The 21,280-nt window shown below is 36.2% G+C and overlaps 1 protein-coding gene across 6 annotated transcripts in view; it reads right to left on the reverse strand.

The window, feature by feature from the left end:
• The window catches only part of ITSN2 (intersectin 2), a 132,391-nt gene that overhangs the window by 62,386 nt on the left and 48,725 nt on the right, over positions 1–21,280 (reverse strand). For 5 of the 6 annotated variants that reach the window (XR_012499265.1, XM_074341740.1, XM_074341739.1 and 2 more), the window contains exons 9-17: positions 18,336–18,399; positions 17,667–17,804; positions 17,116–17,201; positions 16,142–16,404; positions 15,130–15,279; positions 12,739–12,879; positions 11,696–11,783; positions 6,865–7,004; positions 5,629–5,709 (exon numbers count right to left, since the gene is read on the reverse strand). Coding sequence is in view for 5 of the 6 variants with exons in the window: in XM_074341740.1 (XP_074197841.1) it covers positions 5,629–5,709; positions 6,865–7,004; positions 11,696–11,783; positions 12,739–12,879; positions 15,130–15,279; positions 16,142–16,404; positions 17,116–17,201; positions 17,667–17,804; positions 18,336–18,399 (1,151 nt within the window). In the remaining variant the exon portion in view is untranslated. The remainder of the gene's footprint in view (positions 1–5,628; positions 5,710–6,864; positions 7,005–11,695; positions 11,784–12,738; positions 12,880–15,129; positions 15,280–16,141; positions 16,405–17,115; positions 17,202–17,666; positions 17,805–18,335; positions 18,400–21,280) is intronic. The other variant, XM_045511870.2, reaches the window with a different exon arrangement.

Raw genomic sequence — 21,280 nt, forward strand, 5'->3', positions numbered from 1 at the left:
ACAAATCCATAATCAAAGTGGAAAACTTTATCATATCAATCTCTGTAACTGATAGAATAAGCAGACAAGAAAATCAGCATGTCCAATCACCTATCTTCCTTCTGGTGCAGGGGTTCTTAATATGAGGCCACAGACCTTTCAAGGGTTTTTTGTTGTTTTTAAATAGAATTTAGGGGTCCATGAACTTGGACAGGAACAAAATTAATCTTTACTTTCATTAACCTCTATTTGAAATACAATATGTGCTTTAATTCCAAATATAAGCAACAAACCACAGTAACATTAGCTACATTTGTGACATTTTTCAACAACACAAATCACAGATATTTTCATATTCTAGTACAGATAACCTGATAAATACATTACTTCATGACTTCAAAATTATGGTACTATTAGATGTCACCAGATCTTATTTAAAATCATTAATATAGATATAGAAGCACATACATTATAATATCACAGATTTGTTTTTAAAAAATATTCTGTCACTCATAATTTGATTCTGTCATCCTGTATATTTCATTTTACACATTTAAAACATTATTCTGAGAAGGGGTCCAGAGGCTTCACCAAACTGTTGAAGAGTCGATGGCACAAAAAGGGTTAAGAGCCTCTGTTTTAGTAACAAATATTTATAACCCATGTGGCCCAGCAGCTCTTAGGCCCACACTTCCTACTATTATACCCCACATTGGAAAAAAGAGCTTCCCAAGGTAGACCTCAAATTCTCTGAAGTAAGGGACATACTTCCTTGGCCCTTATATTATGGGTTTGGGAAATGTTTTCTCTAACATCTAGTATATAGCTCATTCAAGTTTTTACTTACAAACCAAAGGGCTTGTGCTCCTGATCCCCAAATTAGTTAGCCTTATTGTCACCTGTATAAATAAGAAATCTCACCTTGCTACTAATGTAGGTTACCCCAGATCCTTGAAAGCACAAGGTAAGAAGAAATTAGCCCACTAGAGTAGGCCACAGTTCTGGTGCTGACAGACTATCTTCTTTCTAAGGAAAAGTATTTCCCTAACCATTATCCAAAATCAACAGTGGTGACTTTCCAATGCACTAAAGATATTCTGGAGATTCAGGATAATCCCTTCCCTAACAACAACAAACTATATTGCACATAACAGCTCACAAAGCACTTCAATATATATGCTATCTCATTTAATCATCATAGGACCCTGCGAAGAAGGCAGAGCAGATATCGCCAGCTTCATTTTGTAAAGGAAGAAAGCAAAAACTGAAAGTTTAATAACAAAATTACACAATTAGAAAGTGGCATGAATAGGACTAGAACTCATTTTTTCACTTCGGCCTCCTAGATCAGTACTTTTTTCATTGTACCTCACTGCTAAAGATATGTTATTCTGTGGATCTCCCTAGTGGAATAATGGCCTGTCAAATACCTCATCTTTCAATGAACTGGCTTTGCTATTTGTCTTAGTGTGACTTAAGTAAAAGAGTGAAAATTACGACTAGTCCTGTACACGTCTATTAGAGGGCCCCCAAAACATAATTTTATCAGATAAGTAACTTTAAATATTACACTTCTGTTTCACAACGAGCAGACTAAAGGAGTGATCATTTCAGATGCCCCAAAGGACCACAGAATTAGAACTGCCTGTTTTCCTTCAAGACTACTGGGACCAATTCTATCTCACGTGCCAATCAATCTAGCCTTTCTTGTCATCCTTTACCACCTGAATTCTCATCTCTATAATGCTGTTTATCCCTTGATCTGACCCAATCCCTCATCTTTCCTCTCCTCAACACTGCCTTGCAGCTGCTTCTCTTTGGTCAGAAAACATCCACATATCCACATATCTTCTCTGAATGGGAATTCCCTTACCTCCTTGCCTTTTTGGTTGATCCTTCAGGACACTGCTTTTCTTCTATTTCCCTCGCAGCTTATTATCACATAGTATTCCATTTACATCGAGGATAGTTTCAGTATTTTCTGTGCTCTTTGCTGCCATTTCCAGACTATTGTTTCTTCTCACTCTGACAAACTCTATGCTTTTCTGAGGCTCAGAATACCACACAGCAGTACCACCCTCCCCTTCCTCTTTACTGCCATCTATCCATCACCTGGTCTCTGATCCTCATTCATTCATTTTCACTGCTCTTCCAGTCTTCTGACATCCACATGGATGACCCCATGAGAACCTCAACTCTCAGGCTGATCTCCTCAGTAATGACCTTTTTTTACTCCATTTAATCCATCATTTGCATTATTATATCCTGAATCTTGCCATCATCACAAAGAGAACTAACACCGATCAAACATTCCATTCTTCAAACATGAGCTCTTATCCTTCAAGCTTTTCTTATACCTGATACAGCCATATCAGTAGTTTTCTAACCTCACTGAGACCTCCATTCTGGGACCTCACCATTCTCTCTTCTTTCATCAGCACCCTTTCCTCTCTTCATATCTCTTCATGTCTTCATATGACTTCATGTCAGAGTTCATCTTTCTCATAATTATTGTGTCAAGATCTGTCCCTCCCTCATCCCTCCCTCTTTGCCCATGTCTATTAAAACCTCAAACCTGTATGAACCTATTTTATCAGCCTTTTCTGTGCATAAACCTAAGCAGCTGAACTTGGTGGAGAAAATACATAATTAGGCATGCTGTTTTCAATTTAGATTCATAACCTCCAACTTCGAATAGGCACTCAACATTGCTCAGGACACCTACTGTTTTGCTATACTAAACTTGCAATCCTCAGTGCCACTGAGATGTGTAATTCATGCTTGCTTTTCTCTCCTGAAATTTCCTAATCTTCCATCCATTCTTTTCATTATCAGCCAATAATCTTGTCTCATTAAGTCAGACTAGAACTCCCTAATCTTTCCGTGTCAAAAGCAATAAAATTTCCTGCATCTGCATCCATCTCCTTTTAGTCTAGTCTGAGTTATTCCATGTCCTCAACTACCCATGAAGATTCCTTGTAATCATCCAACTTACTTCTGATTTTAAGTTTTGAAGCTGTCAACTTCCTATTCTCCACTAACAAATTTAACTGAATTCACACCTACCTTATCTCCATATGTTACACTGGAAGTATTCTTTTTATCTTATCCTTTAATCTGTGCTCTAGATTGTATCTTAATCTGCTTCCTCGGGATTCAGCTCTACAATGATCACCACTTCAGTCAGCAGTACTCAATCTCTCACTCTTCTCCTTCCTTTCCTGTCCCTTCACTATCTCCTTTGAGTCTTGTCTTTCTTTTCTTTTCTATTCTTTCTTTTTCTGAGGGTTTTTTTTGAAAAAATAGCCTTTACTTAAAAGAATAAATTACATGGAATCAGAAGTGTTTCTAAAATCTGGGATATATAGTTTTCTGCTGTTTTTCAACTAATTATCTTTCTACTTTTTTCTCATAAACTCTGTATACTAACTCTAAATAAATGCTGCATACTTTCTGACTGAGAACATTCAATACCATTCATTCATTTAAGTAGACATTGCCTTTCCAGTATGTCATGCAAAGCATGACCCTCCACGCACTGTTCTAGGTGCTGGGAATTCAGCAACAAAATATTTGGCTTGAACCTGGTAATCATGATTAACACAATGACATGGATATGGCTAGTTACCTAACAAGCTCAATTTCTCCACTTCCATTCTTCTGTCCTAACAGAAACTATACCTTCCTCATGTATCCATATGCCACACAGAAAGGTGATACCCCTTTCAAGGGTGGTCCCAATTATTCTTTTATTTTTTAACTTTATTAAGGGATAATTGATAAATAAAAATCATATAAAACTTGCTGTTTCAATACATGTATACACTGTGAAATGATCCCCCAAATCAAGCTAATTAACACACCCATCTCCTCACAGTTACCATTCCCTCCTTCCCTCCCTTCCTTTCTCTTCTTTCCCCCTCCCAACTCTTTCTGTGGTGAGAATGCTTAAGATCTATCCCCTTAGTAAATTTCAACTATACAATACAGTATTGTTAACTACAGTTACCATGCTGTACATTAGATTTCACAACTTATTCATCTTTCATAACTAAAACTTTGTATCTTTTGTCAAGTCTTTCTTATACCAAAAAAAAAAAAAATTTTTTTTCCCCCTCTCATGCTCTCTTTCACTCTCCTAAAGAGTTGTTCACACTCACTTCACCTCTCTTCAGCTCCCATTCATTCCTGATCTGCCACAGTCCAACTTCTGCTGGTCACTCAACTAAGATGGCACTTTCAGAAAGGTCTTGAAAGGTCTCCTTGTTGGCAATTCAATGGATATTTTTCAGTACTAAGTTAACTGACTGTTCTGTATCATTTCCAATGACTACAGAAAGCCTCTTGTTTTCTGTGACAACAGTTTGTTTCCTGAACTCTCTGACAGCACAGGTTTCATCCCTTTTTAGATTCCTAAGTTGCCTCTGATGAAAGTGTCAACAAGCAGTGAAAAGCTGGAAGGCAGGAAGCAGAAGGAAGAAAGTAAAACAAGAGACAAGATAATCTGCTGGCCTGTGGAGAATCAAATGAAAGAATCAGACTTCTGAGTGTGGGTACAGTCCACAAATCATCATCAAACTACATTGTACACATGAAGAAACTTAGGTTTAAATTTCTGGGTGATCTGTAGCAAAAGTTCTAAGACGAGATAATCTGGCCATTCATGCTATAACCATGAAGGAAAGGCTGATACCGTACCATCCTTTCAATGTGCCCTACCTTTGCTTAGGTAACAAAGGAGCTCTGCTTATCATGTTCCTGTCTTTACTGTGTATGTATAGGCAACTGCCCTATTGCCAACCACTTTATTTTATTTTTTAAAATTTACTATTATTATTTTTAATGGAGGTGCTGTGGATTGAACCCAGGACCTCATGCACGCTAAGCATGCGCTCTGCCGCTGAGCTATATACCCGTCCCCCTTGCCATCCATTTTAGTACTGAGCAGAATGCAGTCAAAATCTACTAGGGTCAGCAACTAGTAAATATAAAGCAACTGTCTTTAAACTACATTAAAATAGGAATTCATCGAATATTTTAAATAAATACTCTGTGTCCTATACATGACAAAGTGAACTGTTTATTTATAAATGTGATTTAAACATTTTTATTTGTGGGCAAGCATGTCTAAATATGAGGCCTGATAACTAGACATAACTAAAGCTGCCCCTGCATTACTGATTAAGATTTTTTCTTATAATTAGGAAGCAGCCTGATATATACATGACATAACCTTGCCCTAGGTTTCACAAAGTATACGTCCTGTTTTAAATAATGATTTTCACAGTGATATGGGTAAATAATTTATCTCACATTCCCTTAGTTTTCCTTTTAACTGAATTAGTAATCATCCCATCTGTTAGCCCAACTCACAGGGATGTTGTACGGGAATCAGGTAGTATTTCTAAGTGTCCTGGGCTACTCGTCAGAAAGGTTACTGTGGGCAATTCTACTGATTTCTGGCATTAGACTCAAACAGGCAGTAAGACAGCAGAGGATTTTTAAGCAAGCAGAAAGAAAAAATGTCTATATTGTACACGTTATTTCAAATAAAGATATTCAGATAAATGCAAAGAATAGTCTAATTTTTTTAAAAAAAGAAAACAGTAAAGTAACTCAAAGAAAAGGAGCTAGATATTAGAAAATAACCTTAAGTAAGAGGAAGAGGTTGTTGAGACAGCTTAGCAGAGACAAAAGGCACTGAAGAACAGAGTCATCCATATTCCCACACTGTAAGATAAGGCAGATAAAAAGCCAATTAAACTATGTACAGATTTTCTAGAAAATCATGTTGGGAAGATAACTTGGCTGGCTTGTCTGTCCATCAATGACAAATTTTTTGATTTTCTTAACACTTTTTTCTACAGAATATATATATGCTTATGTAAAATGTATGGTTAATATTATTCACCTCAAATTTTCCCTCCTTAACTGAAGCCACCATGGTTCCTTTTTTTTTTTTAATCATACTGTCTACTCTAAAGCTGGTATAATGTTATTCTTTTTTTAAAAACACTTTTATTGTGGTATGGTTCCTGTACAGTAAATGACACATATTTCAGATGTATAATTTGATGAATTTTGATAGATGGATATGGTATAATGTTATTCTAAACACATCAGCAAGATGAAAATCACATGAAGAGACAGAAAGCTGCCTAAAAAGTTTTGTCATATTTTATGCTCTGGAAACTTTCTGCTTCTTTAGCAAAGGAGTAACTGAAACTATTCACAAATTTCAATCATGTGCCATTAGTCTGGTTTTTAACTTTTAATATTTTCTTTCACAGTTATGGCTTCAATATGCAACTAATACTGCACATAATGATAAGCATATGGTATATGTTTGGACATCTGCTCTGTCACTGCAGTAATTAATGAATCATGAACCTATTTTTCATGCAGACTTTATAGTGCCAGATTATGCTTCGGATTTCACTGATTACTGCATTATTTCACAAAGGTTCATTAAATTAAATAATAAAAAAGAAGCCAGAAAGAATTTAGTGTGTTAAAGGAGCCTCTACCACTCAGATTATTTAAAATTTTCTGTATTTCCCGTTTTAGAATTTGCCTAAGATCATGCTGGCCAAGAACTAACACTGATAAATCTAATCTAACCTAATACTAATACTGACAAAGGTGATTACTTCTTAAATGTATAGATGCTAATAAAAACAGTCATCAAAAACTGGAAACTATGGTAAATGATATGTTTATTTACATGACACAATATTTATAATATCTGTAGAGAACATTAAAAATAATCTTGCAATTGTGGTATAGCTCAAATTATAAATTATGAAAATGTACTACATAAACAATAATAGCTTTAGTTATTCATTCTATTACATCAAAGTAAGGAAGGTAACAGAAAATAAATACCTTTAGTTGATTGTTAAATGAATCCATTTCTGATAGCTTAGATGCAGTTTCCTTTTCAAGAGCATCTAATTGTTCTTTCAGTCTTTGGCATAATTCTTCCTTTTCTAATGATTTTTTATGAAGTAAACCAATTCCTAAATCTGAAATACAAACATCACAGTTTACATTTGGTAGAAATTCCTGTCGTTAACAGTAATTGACATTTACTGTTTGATCAAACTGGTATAACTAGAGACAAAGGCAGTACATGCACAATGTGGATCAACTGAAGAGAAAAAACTCAGCAGTCATTTCCCCTTTTTGGATCACATCTTGGGAAGACCCACATATGGAAACATTATAACATTTGTTCTGCACTAAAAAGTACTAGGACTTAAAGTGACACTCCACTTTGGGTGAAGTGCTTCACCAATCTGATCCACAGATAATTGACTGTATTATGAAACGGATTATTTAGTGGTATTATTTTAGTGGGTAAGAACTGAGGGCTTCATTTTATGACCTTTTCTTAGATATCTAGGCAGAGATAAAGAAACTAGATGGAAATATATGATGCAGATTACATTACAATAAATTAAAATAGTAATCTTACTACCTATTTAAATACGGTTGACCCTTGAACAGCTTGGGAGTTCAGGGGGCTGACCCTCTGCTCTGTTGAAAATCCAAGTATAACGTATAGTCGGCCTTCTGTATACATAGCTGCAGTTCCTCCATATCCACAGATCTGCGTCCTCAGATTCAACAATGATGGATCTGTGTAGTACTGCAGTATTTACTTATTGAAAAAAATCTCCGTATAAACAAACTTGCGCAGTTCAAACCCACACTATTCAAGGGTCAACTGTAATATTTTAAAACTTCATTGTCTATTTTAAAGCATAGGAATCCAACATAAAATTTAAATAAAATGAAGCATATAGAGTAAAAAGTTTAAAAAAAAAAAAAAAAGTCCCTTTTCATCTCAACTCCCAGCTTATTCCCCTCTTAGGCACTTAGATATGTGCATATTCAATAATTCGTTCCATGGAGCTTTAATGGGATCACACTGGCTACACTGCTTAGCAACTTGTTTTATTTATTTGTTTTTCTTTTTAACTTTTTTTTACTGAGTTACAGTCATTTTACAATGTTGTGTCCAATTCCAGTGTAGAGCACAATTTTTCAGTTATACATGAACATACATATATTCATCGTCACATTTTTTTTTGCTGTGAGCTACCATAAGATCTTGTATATACTTCCCTGTGCTATACAATATAATCTTGTTCATCTATTCTCATCTATTCTACATTTTGAAATCCCAGTCTGTAGCAACTTGTTTTAAATTTAATAAAGACATCTAGATCTAGTTCATTCTTTAAAATTGCTCCCTGGTAGTCTACATTATGGCTATCCCATAATTTATGTAACTGCTCTTTTCCTGATTGCCATTTAGGTTGTTTCTAATTTTCTACTATTACATAAAAATGCTGCAATTAATATCCTTGTATGTACATTTTAATGCACATATGAAAATATTTTATAAGGCTAGGAGGTGAAAGAATTACTACATAAACAAAGGACTTGCACACTTTAAATTCTGACAGAAACTGCCAAACTGCCCTTCCAAAAAGCTGTACCAATAACAATGACACCAAATTACCTGTTTCTGCAGACCCTCATCACTGGATATTATCAATCTTTTTTCACTTTTGCTAACTACCAAAAAAAAAAATCTTATTGTCATTTAAATTTGTATCTTCTTGAAAACTACTGAAATCAAAGAAACATCTATTTATAAGGCCATCTATTTCTATTTTTCAGCCATCATCTTGAATTGCCTTGCCTCACATCCTTTGCCAGCTTTTCTCCCCTACTGAGTGGTCTTAATTTCTGATTTGTACAGGCTCTAAATTCCTATTGTATTATACATATTTCAAATTCTTTACTGTTTATGATATCTTTCATCATGAAGAAGTTTTTCATTTTTATGTCATCAAAAACTGTTAAGTATTTTCCTTCATGGCTCTATGGATTGTTTGAAGAGACTTTCCTGACACCAAGATTAGAAAAATGTTTTCCATGGTAAAAAAAAAATTTTAGAGTTATATTTTATGTTTAGCCTCTTATTTTATCTAGAATTTATTTCTGCACACAGAGTGAGACAAAGAGCTTCTTCATCTCCCTTTCTGATAATCAACTGTCCCCTGAAGTACTTAACGAAGAGAAAAGAAAGTAAATACTGAAAGCCCATCCTTTCCTCACAGATGGTAAATGCCAAGTTTATCTTATCCTAAATTACCATATATTACAGGCTTGTTCCTAGATTGTCTATTTAGTTCCATTGTTCTATGTTTCTATATCTGATCAATAATATACTATTCTAGGTATATACCTTTCATAACTTAAGTTTTGATATCTGATAGGGTTAGTCTCCCCCAAACTAATGTTTTTCTAAGTCTTGCCTGATATTGCATATCTTCTCTTCTAGGTGAATCTGTGAATTATCTTGCCAAGTTTCATTTAAAGACACCCAAACAGAACTGAATATATGGATGAATTAGTAGAGAACTAACATCTTTAAAATATTGAGCTAGTTCACTCAGGAATACAGCATGTATCTACTTATGCAGGAATATTTTATATCTATCAGTAAAATTTTATGACTGTGCATTTCTTCTTTATTCATTTAACAGTGAGAATACTAATGTGAATGAGACCTTTTTTTCATAATATTTTCTAAACAAATACTTTTGATTAAAGATACTGATTTTTATATACTGATTTTTGTATCCAGGCACCTTGCTAAATTCTCTTAAAATTCTAACAGTTTTCTAGAATTTCAATAAACACTTAATCATTAAACTACACATATCTGCTATATGCAGGGCACTCCACTGTATTCAATTGTAGGTAAAAATAAAGGCTAAGGCATGGGTCCTTCCCTGGTCAAGGTGGGAGACAAGCAATAGGAAAAAAAAATAACAGTAAAAGAATATTCATCTTAGTACTCAAAATGAGCACCAGCAATAATGGATGTTTTCATACCAGATTTGATCATATCATATCTGTGAGCACTGTGTTAGGTAAGGCAGCATGGTAACACAGTGGGCTTTAGAGTCAGACCCACAAGAATCTGCGACCTACTATTACACTATCTTGGATAACTACTTATTGTCTCTGAACCTGAGTTTTCCTAAGCTGCGCAATGGGAGTAACAACTCCTACTTCACAGGGTTGTTGTAAAGATGAAAATAATGCATGAAAACTGACAATCATAGTACTTGGTACATGGCTGGTAATCTCAAATGGTAACTGTATGGAAAGAGAATTTAAGGGGTACAGGGTACTTTGCAAACTCCAAACAAGAGCTTCCTATTCTAAACTGGACTACAGCAAAGATAAATAAATTAATAAAAGCTAAACTGAATCATATTCCACAGGGAAAGAATAACTCTACCAGGTCCCCAATAAGCCATATTCTACACTTTATTCACAATCCAAATATTAACAACGAGGATGAAAATATACTTTCTGCCCTGCACAGGTCAGGAGGGCTGCTTTATCCTGCCTCTGGAATGCCTGTGAGGGGTAAGGTAGGAGCTGTACACTTTGAACAGCTAAGAAAAATATCATGTGCAAGGAAGATTGTCTGAGAAGAGATAGTGGAAGGTGGGAGACATAATAAGAATAGTTCACAAGACTGAACTATATTCCTGGTGTTTCTTCCATGTAAAGAGCCCTTTACTAGAACAATATTCAGCTTCTTTCTACCTCTTAACTAATTGGTGAGATCAAGATAAGGACTTGGGTATACACAGCCCTACACCTTTCCTATTCTTTGCTTTCTTGAGACTGAACTGCCCACAGGAATCTGCATTCTATTTTGTTCATGCACCCAATGTCTTACAGGGGCAGCTGTACCGCTCACAGATAAGCCATGCTGTCTAACATCAGCTTTGTTAATAATGAGGCAAAGTTTTGGTCTCTCGTGTCTTGCTCCTTTCCTTCATTTCTTAATTTGTTCACAACTCAGGCAAAGAAGAGGGATGCTATTTATTGGAACTTCTAATCAGCCAAAAGTATAATAAAGAGCCCTGGAATAAAAAGACCGACAGATACTCAATGGGAGACATGTGGGATACTTAAGCTAGTTCTAACACATTTGCAGAGTTACTTTTCTTTAAATAAACCTTTCTTCTGCTGTGCTGTTACTGGCATACTATCCAATATGGAATTTTTTTGTTTTGTTTTGTTTTGTTTTGTTTTGTTTTGTTTTGTTTTTCAGTTTTCTGGTTGGGACTTGAATCAAAAAAAATGTTGTATACTCATAAAATACCTTGCTGTCAGAGAGGCAAGCTGGTAAAATTCTCTACATGAGTGACAGAATTAGATGATATAAAAAGGCTGGGAAGGACATATCAGGCTGCTTAGGCCTATCACTGCTGTGCGTTTTCAACCTAGAATCCAACAGGTTTAGCTCCACAGAAAGGTCCCCTCTCAGTTATTTACAATTAGCGCAGGATTTTGCCAAAATGCACATATAACCTTGTGTTCAAGCCAAGCCTAGGTCTTGTTTAACTGCAGTCTAACATTTTATTGACATTTGAAATATATAAAAATGTTATTAAGAGAGGAAGTCATACCACAGTCATTAATTTATTTATTTACTTTTTATTGCTAAAAATGCTCTAACATCTGTGATATTTTTCACATTATTTTGAAATTTTAACTATAGGCAAGAAATGTTATTTATAACAGAATAATGCTATGTTTAAAAATAACAATATGTGACTGATACAGTCATTCAGAAAAGAATAAAAGAGGAAAGACAAACCCTAGAACTCACCAGGTGTAGTACTGAGCTGCATGTTTTTAATTCTTTCATTTAATAATTGCTTCTCCGGTACCAAATAGATAAGCTTATTCTGATATTCCTTATAAAAAGAAAAAGTAGTGTCTGATTAAAACTTTGTAATGTTGTCTAAGAATATTTTTAATGCAAAAACATGATTTAATCACACTCGAAGTTTAGATTAGAAATAATATGTAAGTTGCTTACAACTTATGAATAAACTAGAATGGAATTATGCATAATTTAAAATACAGATATTTAAATGTAAATCCATACATAAATGAATGATTGGCTGAAAATAAAAGGTGGTGAAGAAAACTCTGTTAATCAGGTGTGTTCAGGGCCCGACAACTTCCAGCCTACTGGAAGATGACAGCAGGCACAGCCTAAGAGGTGCCCTTGATGCCTCCACTAAACGCTATGTATCAGCAGTCATGATACTCCAGAATGAGTATCAAAGAGGGACTAAAATCTCAGGGATTATTAGGAAAGCAGGGGTACACTGGGTAGGAAATGTCACTTGGCTTTTGTCTACATCTGCTGTGACAAAATAAAAACACTGTTAATTAATGTTAGTCTGTACAGAAAAAGAAATTTGGTAAGAGGACTCTTGAGATGAAGAAAGCTTTCAGGGTCCCTACTCTACATAGTTAAATAACAGAATTACCAGATCCTTGATGGACATGTTGACCCCAATTCTGCAAAGAACATTAGGTCAAACCTTCCCAAAAGAAGCAGCAGATTAACGTAACAGACATACATTTATGTATTTATTTATTGAAGACTTGAAACTCAAAGTGATAAATGCCCATTTATGTACAAATATTAAGCAGAACCTAACCAGATGTTGATCAGAGTTTTAGGGGGTCTATGAGCTTCCTGATATTATACAAGATGTGTATGTTTACATTCTTTTAGGAAGGAGGTCTATCAGAGGCTCAAAGGTGTTCATGACCTAAAAAGCAAAACCCACTCTATTAGGAAGAATTATTAATAACTGCTCATGTTTAAGGACAATTCAGCTGCAAAGGACTTACCTGAAGTTCTTGTTGAAGTTGCTTGATTTCCATAATTTCCAGGTCACACTGCTTATCCAGAACTTCCAGCTCAGTCTTTTGAGTTTGCTTTCTGAGTCGGATGTCTTGAAGTCTGCCTGAGATCTGCTGATGTTTGCCATTCTATAGGAGGAGCATATGAATATATAACATAAACTATTCATAGGAAATGTTCCTATCAGGAGAATAGTATTTTCACTTAAGTTTTAAATGTCATTTATCATTTATCATTTATACTCAGTGTGAGATAAGTGTCTAAAACCAAGTTGACTTAACACAGTTACTAGGAAACATGTCATTCTCAATATAAGAGCCTATTATGTTAAGAGGAGAAAGCACAAACATACCAAAGTGATTTTTTCCCTCAGCATTTAGGTATTAATTTATAATATTAAAATAGAGACAATCTCAAAGAATAATGAGGAGGAATAATCATTTGCAAGTGACATTTAGCATTACCCTCTCTGAACTTCTTTTTCTACTCTCAGTGCTGCCATCTAATTCCTTTAATTCAACAGTGTCCAGGAAGGCCTTTTGGCCCAATTCTCTTCTCCTATATCAACATTCCTTTCCCCTTTTTCTGAGAAGAAAAACAAAACAAAACAGAGAGCAGAGATTCTCAATAGAATTCTCAATATTAGAAAGCTAATGAGAAGGGCAAAGTATTGTAGGCTGAACTGTGTCCCCACAAAATTCACATGTTTAAGTCCTAACCCTCAGTACCTCAGAACACGACTGTATGTGGAGACGGGACTTTTAAAGAGGTAATTAAGATTCAGTGAGGTCATATGGGTGGTCACTAATCCAACTTGTCTGGTGTCCTTATAAGAACAGAACATTTGGACACAAAAGAGACAGCAGAGATGCTCGGGCAGAGGAAAGACCACATGAGGACGTGGTGAGAAGGCAGCCGTCTGCAAGCCAAGGAGAGAGGCCTCAGAAGAAACCAAACCTGCTGGCACCTTGATCTTGGAGTCCAGCCTGTAGAACTGTGGTAACATTAATTTATGTTGTTTAAGACACCTGGTCTGTCTTATTTTGTTATGGCAGCCTTAGCAAACACAGTGGGGTAATGGGAAATGAGGCCTCCAGTTTAAAATCACTGGTAATTAAAGTTTTCATGGAAGGTATGTTCCATGTTTGAGAAGTGTATGCTAAAGGGAGCATGCTGTGTCCACCCCGGAGTTCACGTTACATCTTCAGCATATAGCAGTGTAGGCTCTGGACCTTTCCAGGCCCTGCACACTAACCCATGCTACTACCTGGTGTGTTACTCCAGTTCTTGCGGGGGGAAACGATCAGTCCTAAGGTTTCCTCCCATTGTCTTTTTAAAGAAAAACACAGAGTCAAAATGATGGTTCAGCCAGATATCCAAGCAGCTACACAAAGAAGTCAAAACTTTTAGGACTGTTTTGCAGTACTATGGCATGATTAATTGTCGTACGCTTCCTATTCGTTTGAAGGCATAAATTAGTATCTTTCCGACTAAAGTATGTGATTTTTAAAAAATGTAATTCAGTTCATCAAGCAAATAAAATGTTAAACTACAATTAAACAAGATGTAACTATGGCTCTACACATGGCTGGCTGCACATGCATTTTCTGCAAAATCCTACTATATTACGAGGTCAGGCTTACAGGATTCCAGGGTCGTAGTAGAACAGTATGTCTTACTCAGACCCTTTATGTCTTCTCACCTTGCATTTCAAACAAAGTTTTAACAGCTTGATCCTGATATCTGATGTGTAAAAACTGGTAAGCATAATGACCAATATTAGTTAACAACCATAGTCCTACAGAACTGGAAGGAACTCTAAGAGATCATTCAGGTCAGCAGTTTTAAATCTTTTTTTTTTCAGTAGAATTCTTTTTTTCCCCAAGCAAATCTTAGATAACTCTCAAAAAGTACAGTAGATACATGTGGAGCTTCTCTGTTGTGAAGTGTGGGAAGAACTGGGAAGAGGAGACTGTCCTGCTGCCTCGGCTCCCCTTCTCCTCCCCTCTCACGCCTTCTGGTTATCCCTCTGTGGACCATCTTCCAGACACCAATTTGAAAACTGAAAATCACTGAACCAGCACAACCTTTTATCTTATAGATGCACAAAGTGAGGCACAGAGAGGGAAATGTCTTGCTCAAGAGTATGTGGTTTTAACGCATCTGAACTAAGACCACAACATAATTCTCAGCATTCTGAGTCACCATGCTGTTTCAGTAAACTATACTGTCTAGACTGTTAAAAAGTACTTAAGAAAATATGACTATTTGATTACATCAAAACATAATATATTCATGAGGTAGATTTTAAAAACAGTATTTCCAACAGGTTACTCTAGCATCATTCAGATAAATTTCACTTAAACTTATAGCCATACCAGTGCTTCCAACTCGAGATGAAGGCTCTTCTTTTTAGAGTTTAACCTGACAATTTCTTCCTGTTCTCTATTCCTTCGATTGAGAAGCTCCTGTCTACGAATTCTCTCCCATTCTAAACGACGCTGTCTTTCAAGTTCCTGTTTTGCTGCCTGAAAATAATGAATTAAAGTTAATTTTTAAATTAACAATTTTGCATCATTCAGAAACTGACAGAATGACAAAGCAAAGGTGAGGCAGAATTTAGTACTTAGTAGGTTTGAGTGTCTAAGGGTAACTGGGCAAACCTAGTTTTATTAACGGGGCTAAATTAAAGATTTTCACAAAAGCAAATCCATCCAACAGGCTTCTTGACTGCTTCAGGACCATCCCCTTGTTGCAGTTACTTTTATTTTAATAAACAAAAGGATGACTTCATAAATATAAATATTAATAGGAATTAACTGTACCTTTATTCTGATATCAGGGAAGAAAAAAACTTCTATTTACATTATTTAAGAGCCACTGTAATCTACTGTGCTCCATGCACAGCCCCTGAAAACACAGCCAGCCCTCCCAGGGACCCTCCCCGCACCACTGATCCCAAGGACCTGCACAAGCCCACCCTCTTGATTCCTCTCAAGACCTTCGACTCACCACTCTCACCTCTCTGCCTCTCCAACTACTTGGCCTCTTACTCTGAATAGTAAGCTTATTTTTGTTTAGTGACCTGATCAAACTGACTCCTCCCTCTGGCTCCTCCCTCAGCTCAGCTTTGTAACCAATCCTGCTTTGACTGAGCTGCACCTGTAGGCATGCTTTCTCTACTAGCTGTCGGCCCTGAAAACATCCCACAAGCAAGGACCCTCTTTCACTCCACCGGGGAAGGGGGAGTCGGATTTGCAGAAGATAAGTTAAGAATGAATGACACTGAGGAAAGGCACAACAAAAATGCCCATTTTTTATCAAATGAAATGTAGCCACTTATTAAATGAAATGATTTTCCTAAGAAATAAAATAACTTAAAAAAATAACCTCTCGTCTTTCTATCTCTTTTCTCCTTTCTTCCTCCCGTTGTCTCTCCAATTCCCTCTGCTTCTCCAAGCGTTTTTCTAATTCAAGTTGTTTCTTCCATTCTTGCTCTTGTATTTCTCTCTGTTTTCGTTCCCATTCTTCCTTTTCTTTCTGGGCTTTGCGTTCTGCCTCCCTCTGCTGCTGCTCCATCATGGCCTGGCGTCGCTTCTCCAGTTCCATGTTCCCCCGCTCGTAGTTGGCTTTCCGCTTGTCCTCAAACGTAACTGAAGTAGGTATACTGTGAGCATTCTTCCACATTAAGAGCCTACAGAACCTGTAATCTAGTTTCAAGATGCTTGTGCCTTGTGGTCATGTGAGTCCTCTTACTCTTTGCATACTTCTCCTAAGGATAATTTTAACTTAAATGTAAATAATAAAATACTTATTTTTTCTAAGAATATTAATTTTTGGAAAATAAATCTCTAAGATTGAGTCCATCCGAGAGAAAAATAATTTTACTATTCCTGCCAATAAAAATACGTTTCAACTATTTTCTCAGCATTTTTTTCAAGGATAACCAAAGCTGTGTGGCTATATATTTGTCATATTTAGTATATGTAACTAATTTTTTTAAACATTTTAAAGTATCTACACATGTAGTTTTTCAACCAATATTTAACTTTTTTTTTTAAAAGGTAAAGATTTCATCACAAAGCTTGCTCTAATGATTTTTCCTAAAGTGGGGGAAACGCTTTAACTAGGACATCTAATACATACATTCTTGCCAAATACAGACACTGGTCTCTCCTTCCTACATACTCTTCTTTTCATTTTTGCCTACCTTAATTTTACTGACACCAAAATCCACCCCATTCATCAAACACCTTCTTGTACAGCATATAAAAATTAAGAATGTAAAAATTCTAAACGTTCATTTCTATTTCAAGGCAAAATTTAAAAGAATTCACTATACATTCGTGGACATTCAATGTTACCTGGTAATTTTTTTTGAGGTTCCTCTTCTTGAATTTTCTGATATGAAGGCAGAGTTCCATTAATGGAATCAATTTGCTTTCCTCCTCTAAGAAAAGCAAACAATAAATGAATTTAGCATCATGCAGTTTGGAATTTTTTTAGACCAGACTGTATAGACTACAAATGACTAGAGCAATTTAATACTTAAAATACAGTATTAAAACTGACTAAAACAAAGTATGGTCTGCTGGTACAATGCAGCACTACATGGCATGACATACACCAGAGAGATTTGGATTCAAATCATCATTCAGCCAATTGCTACTCTTGGCTAAGTTTATTTTTAATCTCTTTAGTCATCAGTTTCCTTACCTATAATATAGTGAAAACACACCTATTTCTAACTTAATCTATTCTCTTCTCAGTGTAACTCATTAAATACCAAAATCAAACGGCAGCATAAATGTTTAACTCTCTACTAAACTAGAGCAGAGACCCCAGGAAATCCCAAACTAATAACCATGTCTGCCAAGTGATCAAAACAACACCTCTTCACCTCCAGAGGACTCACCTAAAAGATGGAGGGACAAGCTCTGGAGGTAAAGTCAGTGGTAATGGCTGTCCAGCTTTGGCCATATCAGTGAGGTGCATTGCAAGGATAAACTCCTCAGCTTTTAGCTGTCCGTCACCATCAATGTCAGCCAGAGTCCTAAAGAAAATACGAAAATTCACACCTAGAAAGAACGTCTATCTGAAGTAAAATATTTCCAGAAGAGTTCAGTTTTTTATTCTTAAAAAAAGAATAATGATAGTGAAACAGCTAGGTTAACATATTTTAGTGAAATGTAAATACATACAGAAGAGTGAGCTAATTTTATTCTTAATTTTCTTATCATCAAAGAAAGGGAAGAAACTTTGAAATGGAAAGGGAAATATTTCTTCTGAAAAAGTGGCTTGTTTTCATTCATGGTTAATTCACCTATCAAATCACATTTAGCTCTACATTAAAAATGAGATGTTCTCTTATTCTCCATAGAAGGCATTATATAAAAGCAAACTGGTTTTACTTGTAAAATCATTAAATGCCAAATTCTCAAGAGTAACATTTTGCACAATTTTATTTGCTTTCAGGGTTACATTAACTTTCACATGGCTGCTTTTATGGAATACTTTTGAGTCACAAATAACATCTCTCTTAGAGGATGTATAGTTAAAAATCATAATTAATGGACAAACTCACCAAATAGTAGCTAGCTGAGTTTGAGAAAGATTTGACTGAAGAAGGGCATTTCTAGCTTGAAAACCTGATTGAGAGAATAAAAAAAATTAAAAAAAAAAAAAAAGAAAAGAAAATTCTTTAGCCTCTTTAAAGTCACGCAAACTTAAACAGCTATACCCATGAAATAATACTGCTCCTATCTTGAGACAGCATCAGTTTTTACCATGCACCAAGCACTGAGCATTCAGTAGTCATGATAACAAACACATTGCCTGGCCCAAGGAGTTAAAACCTGGAGTTAGTAGAATCAAGTGCTCCTGTGTCCTTTCAGACGGTAACAGTATACACAAGTGACTGACATAAAGGACTGAGCCAGCAGCACAGCGCAGCAGAGACCAAGTTCTCAAAGCACAGCTTCCTTAGCATTTTCAGATTTTCTCGTATCTCTCTGATCATTCCTCTGTCTCTACTCTTCCTTTTCTAAATGACCTGTAAATGGCAGCATTCCCCAAGGCTCTGTCCTGGGCACTGTTTTGTTTCTGTGTGTTCATATCCATCTCTGTGACTTTAAAGAGCACTTAGAGGATGATGATTCTCAAATGTACATCCACAGCTCAAACCTCCCCTCTAATTTTAGACTTCTTATCCAACTGAAAAATCAAATTATGTATTTCACAAGCATATCAAACCAAAACAGTATAAAACTATTCTCTCAATCCCCATTCGTGCCCCTCTTTCTAATTCTCACCCAAACCATTCTAATCTTCCCTCCTCTATGAATGGCATCACAGTCCATCCAGTGGCTCAAGCCAGAAATCATAAAGTTACCCCTGAACCCTCCCTCTCCTGTACACCCATGTCCACCATTGAGTCCTACAATTCGACATATTGCATGTCTGGGTCCTTCTCACCCGTTAAGTCACAATCTAATGTCACCTTCTCTGAAAGGCCTTCTCTGTCCACTCTACCTTTCAATATATTTCCTACTCGTATCCTTCATATCTCATTTCACAATTTGTAATGTAACATTTATTTGCTTATTTACCTATTTGTCTGTTTCCCTTATTATGCTAAGTTCTACGAAGACAATACCCTTGACTGCTTTACCCACGAATGTATACCCCATGCCTAGCACACAGAAGCTTAATAACTATTTGCTAAAGTAATGAGTAAAGTTGTAATCCCAAGTTATCCTCTTTAAGGTGCAATGAAGGCCTACCTATGTGATAGCATCTGTTAATAAACATAGCTAACATTCATTGAATGCTTACTATTTATGGCAAATTGTTTAACTTCTTTTCTCTCCCTCAGTGAGAGAAAATAAAAGTATGTTTCTGTAACAGGCTTCCTGATCTTCAAAGAATATACTTTCAAAACAGAAAAAAAACCTATCTGCTTCAAAGCAAAGGAACATTCACTCCTGGTGAGCTTGTTTGTGGCTTTCTGACCACGATGAATCTCACAGCTTCTTTAGGGAAGGTCTCCCAGTCAATAAAGCAGAGGCTACACCTTCCACTCTCATGTGACTGAGCCACAAGTGCCAGAGGAGTCAGCCCTAGCTGGGCTGAGCCTGAGTCAAGACCTGTCCAAACAACTCTGCACAGAAGAGATACATCTGCAAACTCTTCCTCAGCAACAGCTCCAACTACAAAGCCAGCACAGACGCTGCTAAACCCATTGTTTCACTAAGCTTTGAACACAGAGGTCTGAATAATCAAAGCTACATATCCTACATGAAACAAATTCAAATACACCTCATATTATAATATGCAACCAAATGTTACATTCCATAACTTTAAAATCTTTGCCATTCTTTTTTTAATCTGGTCATTTAATAGAAATCACAAAGGAAAAAACACAGGAAATAGCTCATGGCCTCAATTAATTACTCAATAGATTTCATATAGGAAGTGAGATCTGAGGAGGTTTTAGTGTTAAAAGGATTCTTCCAATAAAGAAACATGTAAGTAGGGCTATTTCAAACCTGAAGAAAGGTCCAATAACTATGGTTTCAGCTCTTGGACAAAGATAACAAAGGAGACCCCTGTCACTAGGCAACAGAGCAAACAGGAGGAGGAAGGGAAAGAACGCAATGGTTAAAAGTGCACTGGTGGAGGGATTAAACGTGTGCAGGCAAAGTCTGAGTAACACAGAAGACAAAGAGAGGCAACAGAGCCCTGGATGAAGAAAACCTCACTTGGACATGCACACCCCTGGTCTGCCAATCCTCCGGATTCCTATTTCCTGTGTCTATGATGCTAGTCCCTCCACTGTCTACCTGGTAAGTCTACTTGTCCTCTAAGATCCAACTCAGATGTTGTCTCTTCTCTGAAACACTCTTACATCCTCAGGGTTAGTGACTTTAATAATTTATATTAATTATAGCACTTGGTTTAAAAACCACTAATCAACTACTGTGATTATGTGACCTACACTATGGGCTCTTCAAAGATATGGGCCATGTTCTCCTCCTCTTTGCATTTAAGTGCTTCACAGAATGCCCAAAAGATATGTGACTCAGGAAATACTTGAGTCAATGAATTAATCTAAATAAACCATGACTGAGAGTTTATGGGGAAGAGAAGGGGAGGAACAAAAGGGAGAAATTAGACTATCAACTGCTACATTCACTGAACCAATCATACCATGTCAGTCTAGGATAGCCCTGTCCTCATATACCTGGGGCTCATGTTCAGTTCCAGGACACCAAAAACCACTTCTTTTCTCAAAAAAAATCAATCCTTCCCTTAAATGTGGATATATATAGCCTGCCTCTTGCAGGTCTAAGAGTAACAACATTTTCTGAAAACAGCACAACACAAAACCTTCATAAAATGTGTCACATAACAAATAAAGTAACGTTATGGGAACACCTCCTCACAGATGGCTTCTCCATTGCCCTTCACATTCCAACACAAACCCACCCTATTTATACTCTATGCTTTTAGTACATATAAAAAGTGTAC

This window comes from Camelus bactrianus, chromosome 15 (assembly GCF_048773025.1).
Source record: "Camelus bactrianus isolate YW-2024 breed Bactrian camel chromosome 15, ASM4877302v1, whole genome shotgun sequence".
NCBI classification, from domain to species: Eukaryota; Metazoa; Chordata; class Mammalia; order Artiodactyla; family Camelidae; genus Camelus; species Camelus bactrianus.